Source organism: Ovis aries, chromosome 1 (genome assembly GCF_016772045.2).
Source record: "Ovis aries strain OAR_USU_Benz2616 breed Rambouillet chromosome 1, ARS-UI_Ramb_v3.0, whole genome shotgun sequence".
In the NCBI taxonomy this organism is placed as follows: Eukaryota; Metazoa; Chordata; class Mammalia; order Artiodactyla; family Bovidae; genus Ovis; species Ovis aries.
The window spans coordinates 11,057,988-11,082,080 of record NC_056054.1 but is presented as its reverse complement, the minus strand read 5'-3'; the positions used below and the strand labels follow the sequence as shown (position 1 = coordinate 11,082,080).

The 24,093-nt window shown below is 56.4% G+C and overlaps 1 protein-coding gene across 13 annotated transcripts; it reads right to left on the bottom strand.

Moving 5' to 3' along the window:
• Window positions 1-316: 316 nt before the first annotated feature.
• On the bottom strand, window positions 317-22,260 carry MAP7D1 (MAP7 domain containing 1). 13 transcript variants are annotated; one of them, XM_027967854.2, is made up of 18 exons: window positions 21,948-22,260; window positions 9,354-9,704; window positions 9,102-9,170; window positions 8,377-8,540; window positions 7,573-7,687; window positions 6,039-6,149; window positions 4,705-4,827; window positions 4,445-4,608; window positions 4,195-4,337; window positions 3,027-3,379; window positions 2,569-2,746; window positions 2,344-2,482; window positions 2,125-2,229; window positions 1,796-1,849; window positions 1,576-1,621; window positions 1,408-1,489; window positions 1,098-1,291; window positions 317-911 (listed from the first exon to the last, which is right to left on the bottom strand). In XM_027967854.2, exons 1-18 carry the CDS (start codon window positions 21,991-21,993, stop codon window positions 901-903), a joined length of 2,448 nt encoding a protein of 815 aa, XP_027823655.1. In that variant the 5' UTR covers window positions 21,994-22,260; the 3' UTR covers window positions 317-900. The 13 variants fall into 13 exon arrangements, with proteins under 13 accessions (XP_027823655.1, XP_027823656.1, XP_027823663.1 ...); XM_027967855.2 differs by having other exon boundaries at window positions 1,576-1,618; XM_027967862.2 differs by having other exon boundaries at window positions 2,569-2,719.
• Window positions 22,261-24,093: the final 1,833 nt, after the last annotated feature.

Genomic DNA, 24,093 nt, shown 5'->3' with positions numbered 1-24,093 from the left:
ATGGGAATGGATGTTGAGAGGGCTCCTGTGTCTCTGATGCTCACTGCTAGACTGTCAACTGCAAGAGAACAGAGACCATGTCTTTTCTCCCTCCTTGCATCCCTGGCATAGAGCTCATTGCCTAGTATAGAGTAGATGTAACCATTTTTGTTAAGTGAATGAATGAAAGACAAAATGGAAGACTGCCAGAAGACGTCTGGGACTGGTTACCAGGTACGGCTGGATATCCGCAGACCACCGGGTCCTCAAGTTCTTCTTAGAATTCAGGAGGATGCCTGCTCCCCACCCAACTGCCAGCCCTAAGGACAGATGGGACTGGCAGAATTATTCTCACTTTATTTCTGGAGAAATTTGATCAGATGCAGTAACACTGATTCCAGGCGAGGGCAGGGGGCACAGGTACCCCTAAAGCAACCAACATCCTGTGGCCCAAGGTGCCCCCCATCCCCAGACCTGGGTTCCCCCTCAGTTACAGTTAAATAGAGGGAGGAAGCTCTCCCCAGGGAGTCTTGGGAGGGTCTGCCTCCTGCACCCACCCCCTCCACGCCGAGGGGTCTGAGCACAAGCTATTTACAGTATTCACATCCACTGTACCCCACCAAACCAAGGCAAATACTACAGGTGGCTCTTCCCCATGGGAGGAAGCCAGAGAGGCTGTGAGTGTATGTGTGTGTATGGGGGGTGTCCGCGCGTGTGAGCACACGAATGCACTGAGGGGCAGGGTCTGGCTCCAGCCAAAGAGACATCAGTCTATAAGGTGCAGATTAAAAATAACAGACAGGACCCAACCCGCAGGGGCCCAGGCCACTTCCGGCTTTGTTCTGTCTTCTTCTCTTCCAGACACCCTGGTAGATGATGCAGAGGAGCCCTCATAGCTGTGCCTGGATCGGAGGCAGCCCCTTAAAGGACTTCTGGGGGAAAAAGCAGGAGGGAGAACAGTCAGGGCAAACCAGGCTCCAAGCCCAGAACCAGGCGGGGGCGGTGGGGTGGGGGTGACTTCTCGGTAGAGCTTGAGAGAGCCTCTGATGCAGCTGGGAGAAGAAAGGGCTGGGTGGAGGAGGAGCTAGAGATGCAGGCTGGGAGAAAGGGATCCCCACCTGTGACCTGCGGGGGCTGCACCACAGCTTTCTTGAGGAAGGCTTCTGCCTCTGCGAAGGGCAGGAGAGCCTCTGGCGTCCGGCCCAGACTCTTGTCCCCAGAGGGTCCCTTAGGGGAGAAGCCGTTCTCCTGGTGCGCTGGCAGAGGCTGCAGCCCATTCACCAGGGACCCCGACGACTCCTTGTTTGGCAGGCTGTGGATGCAGAGGCCAACGCTCAGGCCGCTCCCATCGCGGGACAGCCCAGGCGCCTACGGTCTCCAGCCTGACCCTGCCTCCCTGCTCCTGGACCCTCCTTTGGGAGCTGGTACCTCCACTGAGGCTCCTGGGGGGGCAGCTCCTCCTTCTGCAGCCCGGCAGGCCGAGCCGCCACAGCTTTTGCAGGGTCTATCCCTGGGAAGGAATGGCCATCAGTTAGGGGTCGGGGAGAGGATTGAAGGCTGGGGCTGGGGCTGGAGAGGAGGGGAACAGGCCTTTACCTGGGCTGGAATTGTTGGCCGTCGCCTCCTTTCTGTCCTGCTTCTGCTTTGAAGAGGAAAAGCAGTCAGGCTCCAGGGGATCTCTGGCCCCACCCGACTGCGCCGCTGAATTCTTCTCTCCCCTCCGCCCAGATCCTGGACAGCCTTGCTCCTCCACCCTGGATCCCTTCCTTCCTCACCGGACCTCCACTCCCAACACCGCTCTTGGGGGCATCCTGACCTTGGTTTCAGCAGCTTCTGACTTCCGAGTCCTCTTCATGATCTCCTCCAGGCGCTGTTGGGAAAGAAGCCCCATTCTCGGTTAGGCCCAAGCCGGGCCCTAATCCTCGACCTCCCACCAGCTAGCCCTGGTCCTGGAGTCTCGGGGGCCCTTCTAGCTCACACCAGTTCTTTCCAGGGCAGGAAGCAGATCTCGCCCCTGCTCCCTCTCGACCTAACCCTCTGCAACCCAAGGCAGCGCCCCCTCCCAGCCCCACTAGCCCCTCTAAAGAAATGCGGACCGAGCTGGGAGCTGGTCCCGCTCACGACTCTGCCTGCCGCTCGCAATACCTTTCTGCGCTCTTGCCGCTCCTGCTCCTCCCGCTGGAAGTGCTTTTCCCGCTCCAGACGCTGCCGCTCCGCTTCTTCTCGGGACCGAGCTTCGGCCTCCTCTTTCTGCCAAAGACCCCCCACCCCCGGGAGCTTTAGGCGGCCGGCCTCCGGCGGTCCCTTCCAGCCGGCCCCCGACCCGCCACCAGGAGGCGCCCGTGCCCTGGCCCGCGGGGGCACCTGCTTCTGCAGCCGCTCCTGCTCCTCCTGCTCGGCCTGCGCCTTCTCCCGAGCCTCCTGCTCCTCCCGTCTTCTGGCCTCCGCCTCCCGCTCCGCCCGGGCCTCGGCCTCCCGAGCCAGCTGCTCCTCTCGCATTCGCCTGGGGGACACAGGAGACTCAGGTTCACGCCCGGCTTCTTCTCCAGCCCCCGTAAAGGCCTCCTCGGTCCCCGAGGGCGTGCTCACTTGTCCCTTTCGGCCTGCAGCCTCCGCTCCTGTTCCTCGCGCTCCCGCTGCTCCCGGGCCTGGCGCCGCTTCTCAGCCAGGAGCCGAGTGGCCTCTTCTCGGTCTGTGGTACCAGCCATGGGTTTGCTAGGAGTCACCGGGGGAGCAGGGGCTGGGGGTGAGGTCAGGACAGCTGTCTCTGGAGCGGGATCCGGGACCAGGGGTCAGCATGCACCAACCAGCACAAGCCCCTCCATCACCTCCCCTCCCCCCACCCCCATACCCCTGTGCTTGCTGGACCTCAGAGCGACCCCGGTGGCCCACCCACCCAGCTTCTGCCAGCAACTCAGAGCACTGAGGTCCTGGTCTCTGGCAGGCGCCTCCTCTTCCCAACATCCACTCCCCCAGGCGTCTCTGGCAGCCCACACCTCTGACCACCTCCCACTCACAGGCAAAGCTGGCTTCTCTGCCCTGCCCACCTTTTGGCCTCTTCTCTCCCTGCCCACCTGCAGGGATCTCTGTGGGCTGCTCTTTCTGGGGCTGGGCTGGGGTGGGTGAGGGCACAGGCGAGGGAGCCGGTGAGGCTGGGGCTGCAGGCTCCCTCTCGTCACTGGCCTTGCCCTTGCTCTGGGTCTTGTCCTCAGGCCCCACCACACTGGGGCTCTCCTTTGCGTCGTCCTTCCTCCGGACTCGCCCCTTGGGTGATGCAGTGGTGCCTCGGGGGGATGGTGGTTTTGGGGGCAGAGCATGACCTGGCCCTGGGCTGGGGCAGGGGGAGGCAGGCCTGTGCCAGGTTGTGGAGGGAGAGGATGGCCGGGCCTTGGATTTGGGACTGAGAGGAAAAAGAAGAGTTAGAGCTCGAGGGCACAGAGTGTCCACACACACACACACACACTTTGAGCATGTCACTTCCCTAGGGAAGTGTCCTCCCAGGTTTTGGTCAGCACCCCCACCTTATATGCTCTCACACAAACATAATTTAGTGTAGATATCCCAGTTTGTAATTACATGTTCATTTGTGATTCTTTGACTCCTGTTTGTTTCCCCAAGAGCCAGTAAGATTACTAAGGGCAAGAACGAGGCCTGGTTTGGCTCAGGGACGTGTGCTGGGCACCCAGAACATGTACCTGGCAAGACCATTCATTCGTCCAGCACATATTTCTTGAGTGCTTACCAGGCACTGGTTCTAGGTGCAAGGGTTACTTCAATGATTAAAACACTCCAAAAATTTAAAAAATTCTGCTCTCAAGGAGCTTTCTCTCAAAAGGTGGGTTGTTGTTTAGTCGCTAAGTCGTTTTGGACTCTTGCGACCCCATGGACTGTAGCCCAGCAGGGCTACAGACTGTTTCTCTGCTGCTGCTGCTGCTGCTAAGTCACTTCAGTCGTGTCCGACTCTGTGTGACCCCATAGATGGCAGCCCACCAGGCTCCCCAGTCCCTGGGGATTCTCCAGGCAAGAACCCTGGAGTGGGTTGCCATTTCCTTCTCCAATGCATGAAAGTGAAAGTGAAGTCGCTCAGTCCTGTCCGACTAGAGCAACACATATTTATGAATGAATGGTTGGCAAATATGCACGACACATATTTATGAATGAATGGTTGGCTATCTGGCCTGGCCTTAGCAGGCCCTGCCCTATTGTTGGGCCCACCTGTGCTCCGCGTTGCCAGCGGAGAGGCGCGGGCGCAGAGATGCAGGCAGCGACTGGCGCTTCTTGAGGCTGCGCTCCCGGGCCAGGGCACTCTTCTCCTTCTCGTTTTCCCGCTCCTTGTCCTTCTTCTCCTTTTTCTGCACCTGGGGAGGAGGGTTAAGGAGAGCAGGGAGAGGAGAAGCAGAGGTCAGAGGCGCCGGAGCTCCCCAGCACAAGAGCCGGGTCCCCACCTGCGCCGCCAGCCACTCACCGGCGAGGCCTCAGGCCGGAGGCGGGCCGGGGCGGGACTGCCCCCGGCGCTGGCCTTGCGGCGATCCCCGCGCTCCGCGGCGGGGGCGCAGCGGTGCCCGCTTCGGGGGGCGCTGCACGGCGTCAGCGGGCTGGCGGAGGCTGAGCGCGGGCACAGGGGCACGGCTGCGGAGGGATGACTGCGGTCGGGGCGCGGTCCACTGGCGTGGCTGGCCCCTGCCCCGCCCCTCGAGGGGGCTCTCCCAGGGGCGCGGCCCCTACCCTGGTCCCGGCCGTTTCGGGGCAGTGTGACTGCACTGCGACTCCGTGCCAGGAAGGAGAGGGTGGGCGTCATCAGACGGTCCACGATGCTGCTCTCCCACGGACTTAGCTGCAGGCTGCGATCTAGGGGGAGAATGCCAGTAGAAGGTTACTGCGGGGCTAGAGTGGGCAAGCAGAGGCATCTGGAGACGGCCAGGTATCATCCCCACGCAGAGCCCAAGGAGTCTCAGACTCCCCCTATTCATGGGGGTTACACTTGTCCGCCCTGGGGTCTGACCCCCACTGCAGACACAGGCAACAAGACACTTCCCATGGCAACCTCCTGCAGGGCTAGAGAGGTCCCTCCTACCTCTCTCCCCAGGTGAAAGGGCACTGAACTATGATTATAGAGAGGATACAGCCAAGGTTGGTGGGGTACCCAGTTGCCAACTTCTATGTCCCATTGTAGGGCTCTGCTCCTCCTGCCCTCAGAGTGCTGGCCTAGGGAGGCATCGCCCACAACCCCCCCCTTCCACCCCCCACGGGACTTGGGACAGTGACGGCCCTTGTGCTCCTCTGACTGAGAAGAGGCCCAGCTTTTGTGTATCCCATGCCAGGGACAGGCTGCTAGGGGGCCTGGCTGCCCCAGGCCACCCTGCTCTGTCCCCTCAGCTGCTGGGTTATTTTTAAGCTTCAGTCAGGTGGGGCTGGTAATAGCAGCTGATTTCGTTGCTGGGCAACAGAGCAACCAAATAAAAGCTGGAGAAACTTATAAATAACTCCTACCATGGCCTGTTCACATGTAACATCAAGGCATGGTGGGAACGCAGGGGCTGTGCTACCCTGGTTGGCCACAAGTTTGGATCCAGCCAAGGCCATGGCTGGGGCTCTGAAGGCAGAGAGGGCAGGGTTGCGTGGGCCCTCCAGGGTGGAGGCAGAATAAGAGGGCTCCTGCACACACAGCACCCAGGCTCGTCGGGTACTCCCGGGCAAGGCCACCTGCCTGAGGCTGGCCTAGGCCAGCTGGCTGTGGTTGGAGATGAGGCTGCCGGCCCATTCCCACCCTCCACCCCCACTCTCATCCCCACCTGCTCACGAGGCTCTAGCCAGGCTCTGCCTGCTGGGTCACTGCCCTCTGTTCTCCTCCCCTGTGGGGCGCACCTCTGTTCTCAGGACCCAGATCCAAATGCCGGCTCCCCCAAGGGGTGCACAACCCTAAGCGGGGTCGAGTGGGGATGGAGACCTGGGGTGTGTGAGGGCTCCTGGGACCTGAGGTTTTTGCTGAGCTCTGGAAGAGGCTACAAGGAGGGGACTACAAGGAGCTCTGGAGGAAGGAGGGCTGGGCCTTCTCTTACTTCTACTGGGGGAGTTCCAGAGCGTGGCAGAGGACTTTGAGAGCCGCTTGTTGATTATAGAGTCCACGTGTTTGGGCAGGTTTACTGCCGACACGGAGCACCTGCTCCCACCTGGAGGGGAAAAGACACGGCATTAGGGCCGGGCCGGACGGGAGCCAGGGGGGGCACTGAGGCCTTCCATGCAGGATGCTCCGCGGGCAGGGTGGGAGAGGGAGGAGTGGGCAGGCTAGGAAGCGGGGGAGGAGGCAGACTTGGCTCTGGAGGGGATGGGGGGGTGGGTAGGTGACCAGACAACCTGGATTGGGGGAGCCGACGGAAAAGGAACAGAGGAAGGAGATGGAATAAAACTGGAAACACTACAGCCTTCCTGGCCAGGAAGTCATTCCCTAGGGCTGGGCCCTGCAAGCCCTCCCCCGCAACCACCCAGCACTGGCACTCGCCGACACTGCCCAGCCAAGGCACTCTGGCTACAGCACCCATGGTCCTGCAGCAAATGCAGACGCTCCTAAACAGAAGAACCCACGGTCAAAGGCGCTCACACAGATTTGCATATTCATAGGGACACACAAAGACAAAGAGATGCACGCACGGGCATACAGAGTGACAGGCACTTCCGCATGCACACGGTAGTGCAGACATGCACAGACAGAACAAACACAGCCACAGAGACAGGCTCAGACCCAGATGTAGACAGGCACAGAAACGTCAAAGCAACCTAATCGTATTTGTAACATTTGCTGGGTGCTTACCATGTACCAGGCACTGTGCTGGGCACCACACACATGTTACCACCCTTGATCCTCCCAAACATCTACCTACAACCTCGGAGGCAAGTAGTACTGTTATTCCCATTTTACAGATAAAGAAAGTGAGAGAGCAGGAAGTCAGAGGTCACACCGCAAGGGCTAGAGCTGGGAATCCAGACCCAATTCTGACTGACTTGGGAATCCACAGTGAAGTACACAAGGCCACTCACACATCAAGATGAACACATACTAAGACATGCAATGCACAGATCCATGAGCATATACACCAAAAGACGCACGATGAGAAATACCGAATCTCGCCGTTACATAAAGACACCCAAACACAGCAGCACATACATGCCAGCAAAATGTCAGACCAAAAGGCAATGATGGCCCTACGTGAAGAAAACTCAGAGACAAAAAGCTACCTTCCACGACAGGTAGGTCAGCATGATAGTTTTCTTTAAATATCCAGTGTCTGCAGGGTATTAAAGTGCTCTTTTCTGTATCAATCAACTAATAGTAATTGACAGGAGCAAAGAAGGCTAATCTAAAAAGAGCAAACCGAATGAAGAGCACCCACCTCTGACTTGATAGTGGAAGTCCTGGGACAGGACTTGGTTCTACAGACTTGGGTTTACAGATCATTCCAGAAGACACAAGGCACACGAAGTGAGGCATACCTGCTGCGGGGAGCTGCCAGCTCCGTGCACCGAAGCTGCTCCCTTCCCCCACTTCTCAGGCCGCAGCCTCCCCCTCCCACCCTGCAGCCCCTCCGGCCCACTCACTGGTCTTACGTCCTGGGGAGCTGTGGTGCAGGGCCCCTGCCCAGGACCAGCGCTGCTGCCGGATTTCAGCCCACGTCTTCTTCACTGACCGCTGGATGGCTGCCTCATAGCGCTCCTGGTGGGGCGGGGACCGGGATGGGGGGAGAGGTTTGGGCTCAGAAGCTTTCCTCCTACCTGGGAGAAAGGCTCTCCCAGGACAAGGCCTCCCCCACCCCTAGAAGGTTTCCCTGACTCATGGCGGGTAACCAAGGCTACTGAGCCCTCGCTGTGACTAAAGACAGTTTGCAACAGATCCCTTTCAACTTGTTCTTGGGGAGCTTTTCATTGTTCTTGACTCATTTCCTGAGCCTATGAGCTGTTTCTTTGAGGACCGGGTGGGACTCTCCCTGCCTGGGTCTCCCAGGGGGGCCACTGGCTCTGAGGGTTCTGACCCTGGAGTTGGGTTTGCATTCTGCCTGAGGACTGGACCAGAGCCAGGCCACCTTTTCCTTCATTTCTTCAATAGTGCTCAAGCCAGGGCTCTCCTCACTAGGAGTTCACCTGGCACACTCACACAGACACATCTCTGCACACCTACACACACCCATCCGGGGCATGTACACATACATGTGATGACAGCACACGGCCACAGGCGCCTATCCTGGCACATACAGAATCAAACACGCCTGCACAGACGCTGAGATGTGGGGCCCACAGGACCCGACTGCACATGTGAACACAGGGGTGTGTGTTCACACTGAGCCCGCAGGCAGATGTGTGCACACAGAGGCAAGCGTGCCCGGCCAGAACCCAGCACAAACGCACCTTGTTTTTCTCCAGCTTCTGCCGCTGTCGCTCCTCCAGGGCTGCCCGGCGCTGCTCGGCTTTGAGCCGCTGCTCCTCCAGCCGCCGCCGGCGCTCCTGGAGCTGCTTCTCCCGCAGTGCCTTGGCCTTCTCCTCCTTCTCCAGCCACACCGCCTTCTTGGCCGCTGCAGGGGGTGGGGGAAGGAGCCCCAGAGGTGTGAACATCTGGTAGTGCCTGGGCCCCCAAGTGTCTGCTCCGAGTGGCCTTGCCTGTTCCTCCAGCCCGGGGTGGGTCTTCCCCGCTGCCTGCCTACTGGGGAGATGCCTGTGCTCTGAGACTCCCCCCCTCAAGTTGAAGGGCATGCTGAAGGTGGGCTGGGGCCTCAGAATGCGGCCTGTTTCCCTGCCACCAGCATCGCGGTCTCTGGGCACCCGAGGAGAAGTGAGCTCTTTAGGGCCAGGTCCCTGTCTAACTTCAGGGCCTGCTGACATATTATGATTAAGAGCGTGGGGTGAGATGAGGCTTCTGGGTCTGAGTCTCAGCTACTCCACCTAGCCGTGTGGTTTAGGCAAAGGATTGCATCTTTCCAAGCCTCTGTCTCCCCATCCTCAAAATGGGTACAGGGTTAAGTGAGATAAGCGAACTGCTCTTAGCACAGTGTACACAACAGAGGTTCCCAAAGGGTTAGTGCTACTAACAGGATGTCCATGGGGGTGAGGCTGAAGGGGCGCTGTCACGCACTTACCCAGGTACTTGGCCCGCTCTTCCCGCCGTTCCTTTGCCAGCTTGTGTCTCTCTCCTGCCTTCTTTACGTCTTAACAAAAGGAATAAGGAGAGACCTAGCTCAAGAGGTTCCTCTCAAAAGGGAGTCAGCCCCAGGGCTCTGCCCCCAGGCCGCATGCCCACACCTTTTCCATCTCCTCCGGAGCCAGGAGACTCCTCTGGGGGCTTCACCCAGGGCTGGGACTGGGCCCTGGACAAGGGACATCACACATACCTTGCTTGGTGGGAGGGCTGTCGGAGGCGGGTGCTGCTGGCGGGGATGGCTGGCTGCTCCTTCGAGGAGGCCTGGCATCCCGTGGGCCTGTGGCTGGTGGGGTGGGTCCCCTGGTCTTCACTTCGGAGGAAGGGGACTCTTCTTGCTGGAGGGCTGGCCTAGGCCCTACTAGCTCCGGGGGGCTCTCTGGTTCCAGCGGAAGCTGCTTGGGGCTAGTGGTGTTCTTCATGGCGGGAGGCGTGTCTGGGGGAGTGTCGGGCACCAGGGTTGACATCGGTGGTGGTGGCGGCGGTGGAGAGGGGTCACCTTCTGGGGAGGGTCTTGGCTCTGGAGGGGTCCTGGCTGCCATAGCTGGAAGTAAAACACAAGAGAGGAGAGAAAGTGAGACAGAACCTCTGTTACCATCAGTTCAACATGTAGCTCCTTCCCTTGTCCAGTTGATATTCATTTATTCGTACGTGTTTATCAAGTTCCTTCTATATGCCAGGCCCTGTTCCAGACACTAATGATGTAATGGTGAGAAAATGGCCACAGTCCCTGCCTCTGTGGAGCCCACACTCTGGCAGGGCAGACAGACAGACAGTGAGGCAATTACAGTATAGAGTAAGTACTATGTCTGGAGTAACAAAGCAGATGGCTAACCTATACTGAGGGGGCTTCCTGCAGAAGTAGGAGCCAAGCTGAGGTCTAGGATGAGCTGGAGTGAGCAAACCAAGCCAGAGAGGGTTCTGGCAAAGAGAAGAGCATTTGCAAAGGGGCAGAGGGAGCAGGGTGTATCGGTAAAACTGAGACCTTGGGGGTAATTAGTGGACCAAACGGTGAAGGTTGGTTTCCACGTCACCTTTCTGCTTTTCCTGGGCTCACAGGACCCATCCCAATGCCCAGTGCTCAGTAGGTGCCTGGGACTGCCAGAAGGAAAGACATAAGCTTGGGCACAGTGGGATGCCCAGGTGGGATCCCCAACAGGGTAGGCAGCTGGCTGCATCCATTTTGTCATTTGTTTTTTTTCCCAACCACCTGCAGATTTCTTCTTGTTAGACATTAGTATTTCAGGGTCCCTGTAAGAGACACCAAAGTGCTAAGTGAGGAAGCCACATGATTTGATGTACACATGTCCACGCACACACGTGTGAGCAACTGAAAGACAGGCTTAGGGGTCACCCAGCCGAGGGCCCGATTCTGACTTCACCACTCCAAGATAGGAAGAGAGAGCCTTGGTAACCTAGGGCAAGCCACTCAACCTCTCTTAAGCCTCAGTTTTCACAGCTGTAAAATGGGGACTATAAAAGCCCAAGCTAGTAGGGATGTCAGTGAAGTGCCTGGAACAATTCACGTGCCAGGACACCACACTTCCCTCTCTCTTCCTGTTTGTCTTATGAAGCTGCCAAAAAGCAGCTTCTGCACATTGAGCCCTGGTGCCATTGACTGCTGCCGTCTAAGGAGCTTGAGGGGACAGATGGGGAACACACCCGCTGCCTGGGCTTAGGGATCAGGGCCACAGCCCATGGAATGGTCAATCGAAAGAAGCATTTTTCACTCTCACCAGGTGCCTCCATCATGCAGGGCCTTCTGCCCTAGGAACGTTGGTCCTCTCAGGAGGTGATAAATTCCCTTCCCTGTGGGTGACAATGTGTGAACAGGGAGAGGACACTTCGAAGGAGCTGACTTTGGAACTCTGGGGACCCTTTTCAGGGAGATGGGTGTCCAGTGGGCTCTGACGAAGGCAGACTATTTAGCTATCTGGCCTCCCCACTGACTGTGTGACCTTGGACTAGTTACGGGCCCTCTTTGTGCCACAGTTCCTCTTCTGTAAAATGCAGACAGTAGGCCTGTGATGAGCATTAGTAACAACAATAACCACTAACATTATATATTTCTTGAGAGCTTCCTATGGAGAGAGTATTTTACACGCACTAGTTTGAATCCTTACGACAATACTTCTAAAGGAGGCACTGTAAATATTTCTTTGAGACAGAGGCGGAGAGTGAAGTGAAAAGAAATTAAGTGAAGTCTGAGGCCACTCAGCTGGGAAGTGAGGGAGTTGGGACCTGAACCCGGCGTTGGTCCCTGGTGCCCTTGCTCTAACCCCCACACCCTCCGGCCTCTGCATAAGGCGGTGTGAGGCAACACGCATTACACAATGATACCGTCTGAGGCTCACACTATTTCCCCCTCACTCCTGCCCTTCTAGATTCCTGGGTTCCAGGCAAGAGTCCCAGCCAAGGCCCTGTCTCCCCAGTTGTCCCTCCCACTCGGCCAGCCCCTCCCCACATCAGCTCCAAAAGAACGCCTGGTCACTGCTAGTCTACTTCCGGGCCACCTAACCCCTCCCCAGTCCCGGTGGGCAAGAAAGCTAGTGGCCGCCTTTTAGTGACTGCTTCCTACACGCCGAGAGCTGAGCCAGGCCCTTTGTAGCCCCATCCTGCATCTCCATATGAACTCTGAGAGAGAGGCTTACCCTCGTTGCACAGAAGAGACCATCAGAACTTACCCCACTAAATGATTCATTCAGAGCCATAGAACTAGTATGTGGCAGAGGCAGGATTCGAAGGACCATCTGGGGCCAAAGGGCCTACGTACGTAAGCACGAAGCTCGAAGGCTGAGGGTGAGGCCTGTTTATCGCCATTCTCCTGGCACCTGTGCATGCTACAGGTGTTGCAAGGAAAACTGGTAGGCAGGTGTTTGTCTGCACCGAGGCCGATCACACCCACCAGGCAAGACAGTGAGTCTCTCCAGCTAGCTTCTGACCAGACCTGCCACCTGAAGGGGAGTCTGGGAGGAAGTGCAGGGATGAGGCCTGGAAGGGCCTGCATCTGGTGCTCAGGTGCGGCAGGGCACAAGGTGCCAGCTTCAGTCAGGCAGATCTGAGCTCCGGCTTTCTCAAGGTGGGGCCTATGGCGGTGGGGCCTATGGTGAGTAGGCACATCACCTCCGGTGCCTGGCAGGGGCTCAGCAAACAGCATCCCCGGAAGAACTGGTCTACTTCTCCCCATCTCTGCCATAAGAGCCCCCTGGGGCAGGCCTTCACCCCTACTGCTCCATGCCACTGCTCTTCTCAAGGTCGCCAGTGGCATCCACATTGCTGAGTCAGCAGCTACTTCCTGGGCCTCACCCCACTGACCTCTCAGCTGCATCTGACACGAGTGAGGCCTGGGTGCTCTTCCTTCAGTTACTGAAGACAACACACTCGCCCGGTTTTCCTTCCACTGGCTGGCTGTGACTTCTCGGGCTTCTTTGCCAGTCCCTCGTAAACTCCCTAGCCTCTTAGCACCGGAGCGCCTCAGGGCCCAGTGAAGACCTCGTCTCCCGTCAGCCTACACATACTCCCTTGATGACCTCATCCAGACTCACGGCTTTAAATACCACCGCTCTGCTGATGACAACCAAATTTGTATCTCCAGCCCAGACCTCGCCCTTGAGTACTGGTTTCGCTCATGCAGCTCCCTACCTGATACCCCTGGGTGTCTTCCTGAGGCCCCAAATTTAACATCCCAAACTCAGCTCCGGACCTTTCCTTGCCAGACCCTGCTCCTCCAGCTTTCCCTATCTCAGTCAATGGCAACCCAGTCCTTCCAGTTTCTCAGGCCCCAAATCTTCAGAGTCATTTTCGGATCTTTTCTAGTCTCATACCTCACATCTAAGGCCTCAGTAAATCCTTTTGGCTCCACATGCCCAGTACATTCTGAATCCAGTCACTTCTAGCTCCATTCTGTCATCTTGGTCCATCTCCATCTCTATCATCTCCTATCATCTCTCATGAAAGACTCCCCGCTGCCATCCTTTGTTCCCCTTGGGTCTTTTCTCACCAAAGCAGCAGAATGATTCTGTTTAAGAATCAGTCTGGGGAGGGGGGTTTGGGATGGGGCGGCGGGGGACACATGTATACCCGTGGCTGATTCATGTCAGTGTATGGCTAAAACCACCACAATATTGTAATTAGCCTCCAATTAAAATAAATAAAATTTTTTAAAAAGAGATTGAGAGTTCCCTGGTGGCCTAGCAGTTGGAATTCCAGGCTTTGACTGCTATGGCCGGGGTTCATTTCCTGGTTGGAGAGCTTGATGCCCCACACTTCAAGGGAGGAAAACCAAAGGCCTTCAGGGCCCTTCAGGACCCTTGCTCTGCGGCCCATTGCCTCTGGGTCTTCTCTCCTCCCCGTCTCCCCCTGCCCCGTCTCTTCCGGGACACTGTTCCTTATTTGTGCCAGGCACGCTCCTGCCTCTGGGCTCTACGCTCACTGTTTCCTCTGCCAGAATTCTCTGCCCCCGGATCCTGCATGTCTTACTTCCTCACCTCCTTCAGGTCTTTACCTGAGTGTCACTTCTCAGCCAAGCCTTCCCTGGCCCCCTCTAAAACTACAAACTGTAGGTGAAGTTTCCCTCCCCTTTCCAACTGAATTCTTTAAAAAAAAAAAAAAATCCCCCCCCCCCACCACATGCAACTCCCTACCTGACACCCCGGATGTCTTACTGATGCCTCAAATTTAACATCCCAAACTGAACTCCTGATCTTTCTCTCCAAAACCCTGCTCCTCCTCCAGTTTTCCCTATCTCAGTCAACTGCAACCCAGCCATTCCAGTTTCCAGATACATATATATCATCTATTTTTAAATTTTATTATATATGTTTTTTTTTATTTGGCTGCATCAGGTCTTAGTTGCGGCATGTAGGATCTTGTTCTCCAACCAGGGATCAAACCCTGGCCCCCTGCATTGGGAGCGCAGCCTCAGCTACTGGACCACCAGAAGTCCTCCAACTGTGATTGTTTTTCGTTCCAACTCTGTTATTCTCGGTAAGCATTAGCACCACTTTAACACTGTCTCCCACCTCCAGAAGGTAATCTCCATGAGGGCACACATTTTCACCTATACTTTGTTTAGCTGTTCTGTCTCTAACAGCAACAGAGCTTGGCACAGAGGTGGCTCCCCAGCTATTTGTTGAATGAATATATCAATGAACCCCTCCCTGGCAGATACCATCAGCACCTCTCTTCCCTGGATGACTGCAAACTTCCGTCATCATCCTACCCGCACCCATTCCAGCTCTGCTCTTTACTGAGCAGCCAAAGTAATTGTTTTCAAATGCAAATCTGGTCATGGTTCTCTTCCCCACTTGAAGCTCTCCAGTAACTTCTCATCGTTCTGAAGAGAAACCAAGATTCTTAAGCCCAGGATGCAAGTCCAACAGTCTGAAGTCCCTGCCTCCCTCTCCCACACCTCTTGAGGCCCCCTCTCTGCTCCCTACTTGCTGTCTATACTCCAGCCACACTGACCTTTTAGTTCTGGTGGCCTTGAACACTCCCTCTGCCCCAGGGCCTTTGCACAAGCTCTTCCCTCTCTCTCTTTTCTTACTTAACTCTCATTCATCCTTCAGATCTTTGCTGAGGCATCATTTCCTTGGGGAAGCTTTCCTGGGCCTCTCTGAACAGGATAAATTCCTTCACTATATGCAGTCATGACTTCATGCCTCTCGTTTGGAGCACTGTGACTTACAATTTTAAACTTCCTTGTTTGGTTTTCTCGTTATTGTCCTCCCCCTAAGGGCTGGGTTGCATCTGCTCTGCTTGCCACTGTAGCTTGCCACAGCAGCTACCACAGTGCCCAGTACGTGGAGACAGTCACGAAATGCTGCTATATAAGAATAAATCGCTGTACTAGGAAGCCACCCTCGCCTAAGCACACGCACAGAGGAGGAGATTTTCACCTAATAGTGAGCAGATCCGTGTGGCCATATATTGGAAAAGGACAAACACTTGAAGGCAGGCAAAACAATTCCATCTCAATTTGGGTAGCTTCCTGGACTAAGGTACTCAGGGAGAAGTTAATAAAAGTAATAATGAGTGTGGATTCCAGCAATTCAACAGGAAAAACCTCTCAGGAGGCAAATAGCACATTTGGAACTCTTCTTCTGACCTGGCGGACTACTGACCCTGAATACAAATACTTTTCTGAGAATTATGCCAACCCTGATGAAATGTCATCAGGACTGTGTTATTTGGAACAAATTATGTTAAGCCAAATGAATTCCTTGGTTAATTATCTAGGCATGGTTAACTCAATATCTGATTATTCCCATTTTCAATCATCAAATGCAATCCTTCAGCCACCTCACTTTATTTTGGTCTGTGTCAAATTGTGAGGTTTTATTTTGCGATACTGATATTGACCAGAAGTATTTGTTAAGAACTAGATAAACAACAGATAGTTTGCATTCATTTCTTGGCACAAAGAGCGTTGGCAAGGCAAAGGTGCAGGAGCTGGTTGCAGGATCAACTAGTTTTCTCCAAAAACCCAAGAGGGACTGCAGAGACATCAGGGCCCAGTCTCTCGGAGGGCCGGTCACATGTCTCAGGGTGCTTACTCCCTATCCCCACCATCTGGGTGCTGGCAGTCCTTGCCTCTCATCCCTCCCTCCTCCCACCCCAACAACTGCTCCTGGGCCAAAACTCCTCTCACAATACCCGTAACTCAGTCTGCCCTTTTAGTCTGCCTGCTGTCCCTGTGAGGGCTAGTGGACAGAATCCTTTTTGCAGCCTAGAGCCTTATACAGGATCTGCCCGGCAGAGAAGAAATTCTGTGACTGCTTAATGAACATATACATGGATGGATAGATGGATGGATGGAGGAATGGATGGATGGATGGATGGATGGATGAATGGGTGGATGGATGAATGAATGGGTGGATGGATGGATAAAACAGTAAAACCCCTAGCTGTTCCAACATCTAGCCTCTCTAACCGTAAATGTCTCTACCATGTAAGAGTTCTGTGTATGCCCGGCCAGCTCCTAAGTCCAGGAAGGGAAACAAAACTAATTTGCTGAAGCCCTACGGTAAACCAGGCACTCTCCCTTGTCTCCTCAAGTTCTTACTATAGCCCCCAAGGGAAAGTGCTATGGAAGGCCCGTTCCCCAGGTAAGAACACTTACTCAGACAGGTTAAGTAACTGCTCACGTCAGTGTCAGAAGTAGGACTGGGCCCAAGGCTGTCTGATGACAAAACGCTTACGTCACACTGTTTCTGGTGGGTGTCACATAACCCCTCCCCAAGGCTCCTGCCTATTCCCTGAAGAAGGAAGTGATTCAGTGGGTTTCCCCCCTGAAGATGAAGGGTGCAGGTGGGGCAGGCAGGCACTGAGCTCAGAGGGCAGGAATGCAGGGAAGGCAGGCTCCTGCCCAGGCTGGCCACCAGGAGTCAAGAACTGGGGCACCTGAGCAGGGGTGGGGGTGAATGGCCCTCGTCCAGGAGGCAGAGCAAGGGTGTGCCCAGGGAAGGGGGTGCCCAGACAGCAGAGGTCAGCACCTCTAGCCAGAGCCCTTCTGGCTCCAGCAGCAGCTCCTTAGGTGGCCGCAGACAAATGAAGAGCAGGGAGGCTGACGGAGGGGCAAAGACACACACACACACAGACAGAGAGTACACATTGCAGAGAGACGGCGGGAGACACCCAGACAATGTGGACAGGGCCCACACAATGGCGAGAGACAAGACGCGTTCTTTTCTCTCTCTCTCCCGTTTCATATGGAAAACAGACCTACTGCTGGGATTCAGAAATCTATACACACATACACACACACACACACACACACACAGGGAGTCAAGCACCTCCTTTGAGACACAAATGAAATTTCAGAGATGCATACAGCACTCAGAGACACCCTGTCACAGCAGCGTGTGTCATCCAGCTCACTTTGGCCCTGCCCCTCTAGGCACTCCTTTACCTGGGCCCAGGGAAAGCCCAGTTAACAGTAGCAACAGCTAATGCTGTGTCAGGTAAATCCCTTAACACTTCAGTCCTTTTCACCTTCACCACCATCCTATGGGGTTGATGTTATTACCCTATTTGACAAATGAGGAAATAGATTCAGAGGGATCAAGTCACACAGCTGGTGAGTAGCAAAGCTGGGTTTGGAACTTGAATCAGGCTGAGAGTCTATACCGTCACTCTGTGACCCAAAGGGGGCGGCCTCCTGGGTTTCCTCTCCTAGAGAGAGCCGGGGGCTGGGAGGATGGGGGTGGGCAGGAAGGACAAACCCTAGGAGATGTCTGACGGTGAGGCTGGGACAGAGGGCACCCTTAGGGGGCAGCACCACTCCCGGCTGGGACAGAGCTGAGCCAGCTCTGAGAGGGAGGGCACCAGCAGAGGGGCAACCTGCACCAGCACCCCTCAGACCCTGGGCCATAGGCCCTTCGCTGCAGGGCGCTGGGCAGGCCGCGGGCCTCCGTGGGTGATAAGGCTGGGATCCCGTTGGAGACTGCAGATCTGAGGAGCTCTCTGGCCCGGTTGGCGGCCATTGTTCCCAGCCTCCAATCAGGAGCACCCACTTCCTGTTATTTTAGGCGGCAGGAAATGACCCCATCCCGCAGCCCGGCCCTCCCTCAGCCCCAGCAGGGCTGCCCACGCTAGGGCCTAGGAGCTGAGGGCAGAGGCCCGGCCTTAAGCCAAGGCCTGAGGATGGCCCGCTGGCTGAACTGTCACCACTGCCTGAGTCCAGGGCCTCCTTCTGGTCTGACTTGCTCAGATTCCAACCTGGCAGGATGGATAGGGGATGCAGGGCCCTGCTGTTCTACTTCTGCCTCCCAGAGAAAAGATTACAGGGTCCCTGAGACCACAATGCCCAGAGGAGACCAGTCACTGCAAGGAAAGTGAAGTCAGACTCTATCACCAGCTGGCTTGGCCATGATTAATTCAGCATAGAGGTTTGGCATACAGGCTTCAGAGTTGGACAGACCTGGGTTCAAATCCTTCCTCTGCCAGCGCCTAGCTGTGTGACTTTAAAGCAAGTTACCACCTTCTCTGAGCCTCATCTATAAAATGAGGATATGGGACTTCCCTGGTGGTTGGGTGGTTAAGACTCGGTGCTTCCACTGCAGGGGGTCCAGGGGTACAGGTTCAGTTCCTCTTTAGGGATGTCGCATAGTGCAGCCAAAAATAAAAAAGAAAATTTGAAAAAGTAAATAAAATGGGGATAATACTAGTCCATACCGGATAGTTTTGAGAGCCAAATGAGACAATGCACAGGACATGCTAAGCACTATGCCTGGCACACAGAAGGTCCTTGATAAATAAGAGGAGGTCAGTAGGATCACCAGGGGGTCTATTTCCTCTTGTCATTGGTAAGGAGCAGGAAATGGCAATCCACTCCAGTATTCTTACCTGGAAAATTCCATGGACAGGGAGCCTGGCAGGCTACAGCCCTTGGGGTCACAGAGAGTGGGACACGACTGAGCAGACACGCACTACGTACCAGGTGCTCTCTGCTTCCCTTGGGGGGAAAAGCTGCAGCTGAGAGGTGATGGAGGAGGCACCGAAGGCTGTGCCCCGGAGTGCCAGGCAGAGCTGCCACCGCCAACAAAGCTGCATTATCTGAGCCTGGCTTGCTGGCTGCTTCACTGGCCCCAAGGCCCAGTGGGGACCCAAGGACATGGTTCCCAGCTGCTTGTGGCCAAACTCCCAACCTTGGTCAGGCCTGAGAACTGGCCTGATGGCTCTCAAGTGCCATCACCCCAGGCTGGGCCCTTCTTTCAGCTCCTTCCCCACTCCCTGAGCTCTGCCCGCCACCAGCTGATGCCCATCCCTGGAGAAGGGGGAGTGAACTGGCCTGGTGCCCCTTCTTCCTTATTTGCATATGCGTGACTGCACATTAGGGGCTCATTAAGGCCTCATTACTGGGCCCACCAGCCCCAGGAGGGACAGAAGCTATCAGTGGGAGCTGCCAGCCACACTGGCTGCTATATGTGGAGAGGTGCAGAGGCGACCCATCTTTTTCTCATCAGTTCAGGTCCACCTCAAACACCTCCTCTGTGAAGTCTTCCACAAGCAGATTCCACCAACCACTGCATCACCGGGAGTTCCCGGAGGGTGGTGACTGGGATTCACTTCCCTGTCCTGTCGTCTGTACAGCCAGGACTGAGCTGGCACACAGTGGGCATCAATATAGGTGCGCTGGATGGCTGCACCTACCCCCGGGTCTCTCTCCTATTTCCAAATGCCCCACTTCAAGTATGGGGCCCTCTGTTCCCGATACACCCTGTTTCATGTCTGTCTAGAACTCATCTCTACCTTGTTCTCTGGCCTACATTTACCTCCTGAAGTTATAATTAATCCCATCTCCTCCTCAGGCCTCCAAAGGAATTAAAAATAATAACAACAAAAATGAATAGCATTTACTGATCATTAACTATTTACCAGGGCTTCTCCTAAATGTCTTATGTATTTCTCTAATTTAGTGATCCCAATGTCTCTATGAGATTATTTCCAGCATTATTATCATTTTACAGATGGGAAAATTTAAGACTTCGGCAACTTATATAAGTCATACAGTAGTAAGTTATGAAGGGGAGACTTAAACTGATTCCAGAGTATACTCTCAAGCAAACTAAATCCCAACTCCTGCCCCTACTTTCCCCATATTTTGTACCTCCCTGCTGGCACCACTTCCGATGAGCACAACCACAGTAATGGTAATAACACTGTATTGCGGGCATCCATGTGCCAGGTTCCTTTAGGTACATCGTCTCTAACCTCTAACGTTAACCCCACAAGGCTGATAACACTACCTCCATTTTCCAGGGGTATGAACTCTGTCTGGAGAGGGTAGGTCACTTGCTACAGGCCACACCTATCCCCTACTCCATGCTGCCTCCTGTTAATGCTCAGTGTGCAAAGGGAGCTCAGAGAGGGCAGGGAGCACGTCAGATGTATTCAGCGTCTCAGACCCATGCCTCAGACTCTCACAGGGCACATGCAGTGGGCATCACCGTTACTCCCTGAAGGCTCCTGACTCACAGGGCCCTTGTCACCTTTAACTGAAACTGGTACAGACCAGCCACCATCCTGACCCCAGTTCTCATGTAACTCCATCTAGGTTGTCCCTGTGTGTAGAAGCCTTCCCAATCCAGGACTTGGTGTGCAGGACCCAGTCAGGTGCCCCTGGCACACCCAACCATCCCACCCATGCCCTCACATTCAATCCAGATGTCCCATTCAAGTGACCTGCTTATAAACCGGCCACTCACTCCAGCCCTCATCTCTGGCCCAGTAATCACCACCACTCAGGCCCTGATGTACACACCGGTGCCAAAGACCCTCAGCTGTAGAGGGCCAGGAAGCGGATGGAATGGACATGGGCGAGGCCTCCCTGGGGGTCCCCTCTTAGGCTCAGCAGAGCCAAGACAGACCAAAGTGCCATTGTTCCGGCACAGCCTACAGAACTCCTGAACCACGCGGGTCTGCTGGCCTCCCCTCTGCATCCTCCAGCTCCCACACCCACAGGGTCCCCTCCAAACACCCATGAGGGCATGGGGTGGAGCCCACCCACAACCAAGCGGCTCCACCTTGTCCTGGGCGCTCTGCACCCACAGACACAGTTTCATCCTGGGCCCACGCCCCAGGGGGTAGGGAGGTGACAGGGATTAGGCTCTAGGACTCTATGGAGGTGTGGGGTTGGGGCCACCTCCCCCCTGAGTCAGTGAAGAGAGCTTGGGTCCTCAGTAATCATGCTCCTCCCTCCCTTTCCAGGAAGAAAGAGAAAGAGAAATCCCTCCCTCCAACCCCAGGCCCAACCAGAAACCTGTCCCCACCCCCTCATCAGCTGCTCCCGGATCCGAATGGGATTTGCAGAAGTCCTGGGCACTGTGGTGGCTGGTGGAGTGAGGGGGGAGAGGGCTTTGATGGTCAGGGGCCTGAAGAGAGAAAGAGGGAGGGAGGGAGTGTGTGTGTGTGTAAGGGTGGGGGGGGTGGGTATCAGAAGCCTCAAGCTGAGGAATGATGTGGCAGGTCCCTGGAGTACCGGCCTCGAGCCTTCACCCCATTCTCTGCGAAACACTCAGGCCCTGAGATATATACTTCTGTCCCCTTTCTCCCCCGATCGGACTGGGTGGGCTCCAGAGTAGGCCAGGCTGCAGGGGAATCGGCCCACTCCCCAGCTCCCGCCCTCTGCCCAAACAATGCTGCCTCCCCCTCCCCCTGCCTTTATCCGGCGGGTTACTTGGCAGCCGCCACTAGAGACCGCCCCCTCCCCTCCCTCCTCTCCCTCCCCTCCCGGCCGGCGGGCAGCAGCAACAGGCCCTTTGCGCGGCAGCTGGAGGGATGGGGTGGGGGCGAGGTCTAGGCCAGGGCCTGGGCGTGGGGAGGCGGGGGGCGCCAGGGCCTAGGCTTCGGTATGCAAGGTTTCAGGCCTGATAATCTGAACCCCCGACACACACGTTCAGGCTGGGGTTAAATGTGCCCACCAGGAATGGGAGGGGGACAGACGCCCCAGCTCAGTAGATGAGGCCTGGGGTGGATCGGGGAGGACGGTAGGGGCTGGGCAGCCGAGGTGGCACTGGGTTGGGGCGGAGGGGTCACCATCAACTCTACAATGGGGCCCCCGGGGATCCCGGCGCCCAGGACGTCCTGGCGCCCGGGGTGGGGGAAGGGCAGCTGTCAGAAGATGCGCCGGTGGCCCAGAGCCGCCGACGCCGCTGTAGCCTTTATTTTTAAACTTCCAAGTGGTCAGAGGGCGCGGCGGGGGAGGGGTCCCCGCCGGGCGGGCCGGCTTCATCCTCGCCCTTTCCGAGGCCCCCCATCCCCTTCTCTCATCTCGCCTCCGGCATACCTGGGGCTGCGCCCGTACCCGGCTCCGAACGTGAGCCGCTCTCCATGGCTGCGACGTCACTGGGGGTGCGGGGGTGTCTTGGGGGGTCTCAGCGGCGACGGCGGCGGCGGCCAGCGGCCAGGATAGGGGTCCCGCGGCGCATCACGCCCGGCCCGGCCCGGCGGGCAACGACTCGAAGGCTAGGGGAGCTCTGGCGAAGGTCGAGGCTGGCTCGGCTGGTAGCCTGCGGGCTCGCAGTAGCCGGCCGCCCAGTGTCTGTCGGCTCCGGCCTCGATCCTTCTGCCTGCCCGGCGCCGGCCCAGTCGCGGCCACTGCCCAACCCTATTGTACGGCCCGGGCTGGGCCTGGCCTCGCGGCTGGCGCGTACCAAGTGCGACGCGGGGAGGGCCACCCCTGCAGCGCCCGGGGACCGCGCTCCTGCCCCGCCCGCCGCGCCCCCGCCCTGGGGCCCGGGGCCTGGAGCCTGGGACGCCTCTCCTGCAGTCGCGGCGGAGGGGACGCTACAGCTCTCGGAGGACGCCCGTCGAGCTGCCTCCCCCTGCGGCCGCGCGTTGGTACGCGCCGCAGCGCGAGGCGACTATGTAGGGAGCGCTCGGGTGACTCACGCGCCGCTAGGACTGGGGGGAGCAGTGGGGTAGCGGGGATGGGAGCCCCCAATCCCACCCTGGACCCTGCGAGCTCCGGCTCTGGGGCCTTGGCGGCAGCTTCAGATCGGCAGTCTTTCCCAAACCCACCTCAAATAAAATCAGCCCGAGGGACGTCGGGAGCCTTGGAGGGTCACAAGGAGACCCCCTAAAAGGGCTATGCTCTCTCTCCCCTGGTGATGGCTGGGGTGGGGAGAGACCCGGCCTGGGAGCCTTGCTGCGGCCCTTCCTGCATCTTCCTACGGTTGGGGCTGTGTCTTCTCTGCTCCTCTGGGAGTAATTACAGGCCTGCACCACCGCCTTATCCAGGTCTCTAATCTGCTCCGGGTCTCTCCCGGCTCCGAACTGGGTGGTCCTGCCCCTAAACCTCCCCTAGACTCATCAGATGACCCCCCTCATCTACCCAGGAAGGATTTTCTCCCCTGTGTTCCGTCCAAGGAGGGAGTGAGTTCCTTCTGACCCCCCTCCCCCAAGTAGTTCTGCTTCCCAGCCCCGGGAAGTAGATCCCCCAATCCCCTTGTTAGTGCCAGCTGAGGTGGGCCTCAAGCCAAGTCAGGCTCAGCCTGGGCAGAGAGGGGGGAGCTTGCTGGGAAGGTGGATCGATGCTGCTGCTGCAGGGACTGACGGGGCGGAAGGAGCAGGCGCAGCTGGGCCCTGCGCACCCCATCTCTGCCCTTTGTCCTGACCTCCAGAAGGTCAGTTGTCTAGTTCTCCATCGCCCAGAGATGAGGCCCAGTGACCTGTTGTCCTCCTGCCCCCCTTTCCTGCCAGTGTCTTCTTCCTTTGAGCAACTCCAGAAAGCAGTCATTTATTTTTTATTTTGACTTTATTTATTTTGGCTGCACTGGGTCTTGGTTGCTGTGGGTGGGCTTTCTCTACTTGCGGCAAGTGGGGACTACTCTTCATGGCAGGGCATGGGCTTCTCACTGCAGTGCCTTCTCTTGATTTGGAGCTTGGGCTTTAGAGTGGGGGCTCAGGAGTTGTGGCACATGGGCTTTGTTGCCCCACGGCATGTAGAATCCTCCCAGACCAGGGACTAAACCCATGTCCCCTGCATTGGCAGGCTAACTCTACCACTGGACTAAACCAGTGAACTCCCAGAAAGCAGTCATTTAAGGGGAGAAGGTTGGAAACAAAAGGGTCTGGGTCTCAGGCAACCTGGGAGCAAACAGTCCTGGGAGGAGTGAGTAGCTGAAGGTCTGAACCCTCTTCCAGAGTCAAGGAGGGCCTTCCCCAGTCCAAAAACATTAGAAAAGGATAATGCTAGAAGACCTACAACTAGAGCTGGTGACCTTAAGCTACTGTCTTAACTTTTCTGAAACCCAGTTTGCTCACCTAAACAATTAGGAAAATAGTAATACCATGAGCTATCATGGGTTTGCTGTAAAGGTTAAATAATGCAACATGGATGAAATGCTTAGCACTGAGCCTGGCACGTACAAAGTGCTTAATAAATAAGTATGATGGTGGGCATTCAGAAGTAAAAGCAGATTAGGATGAGG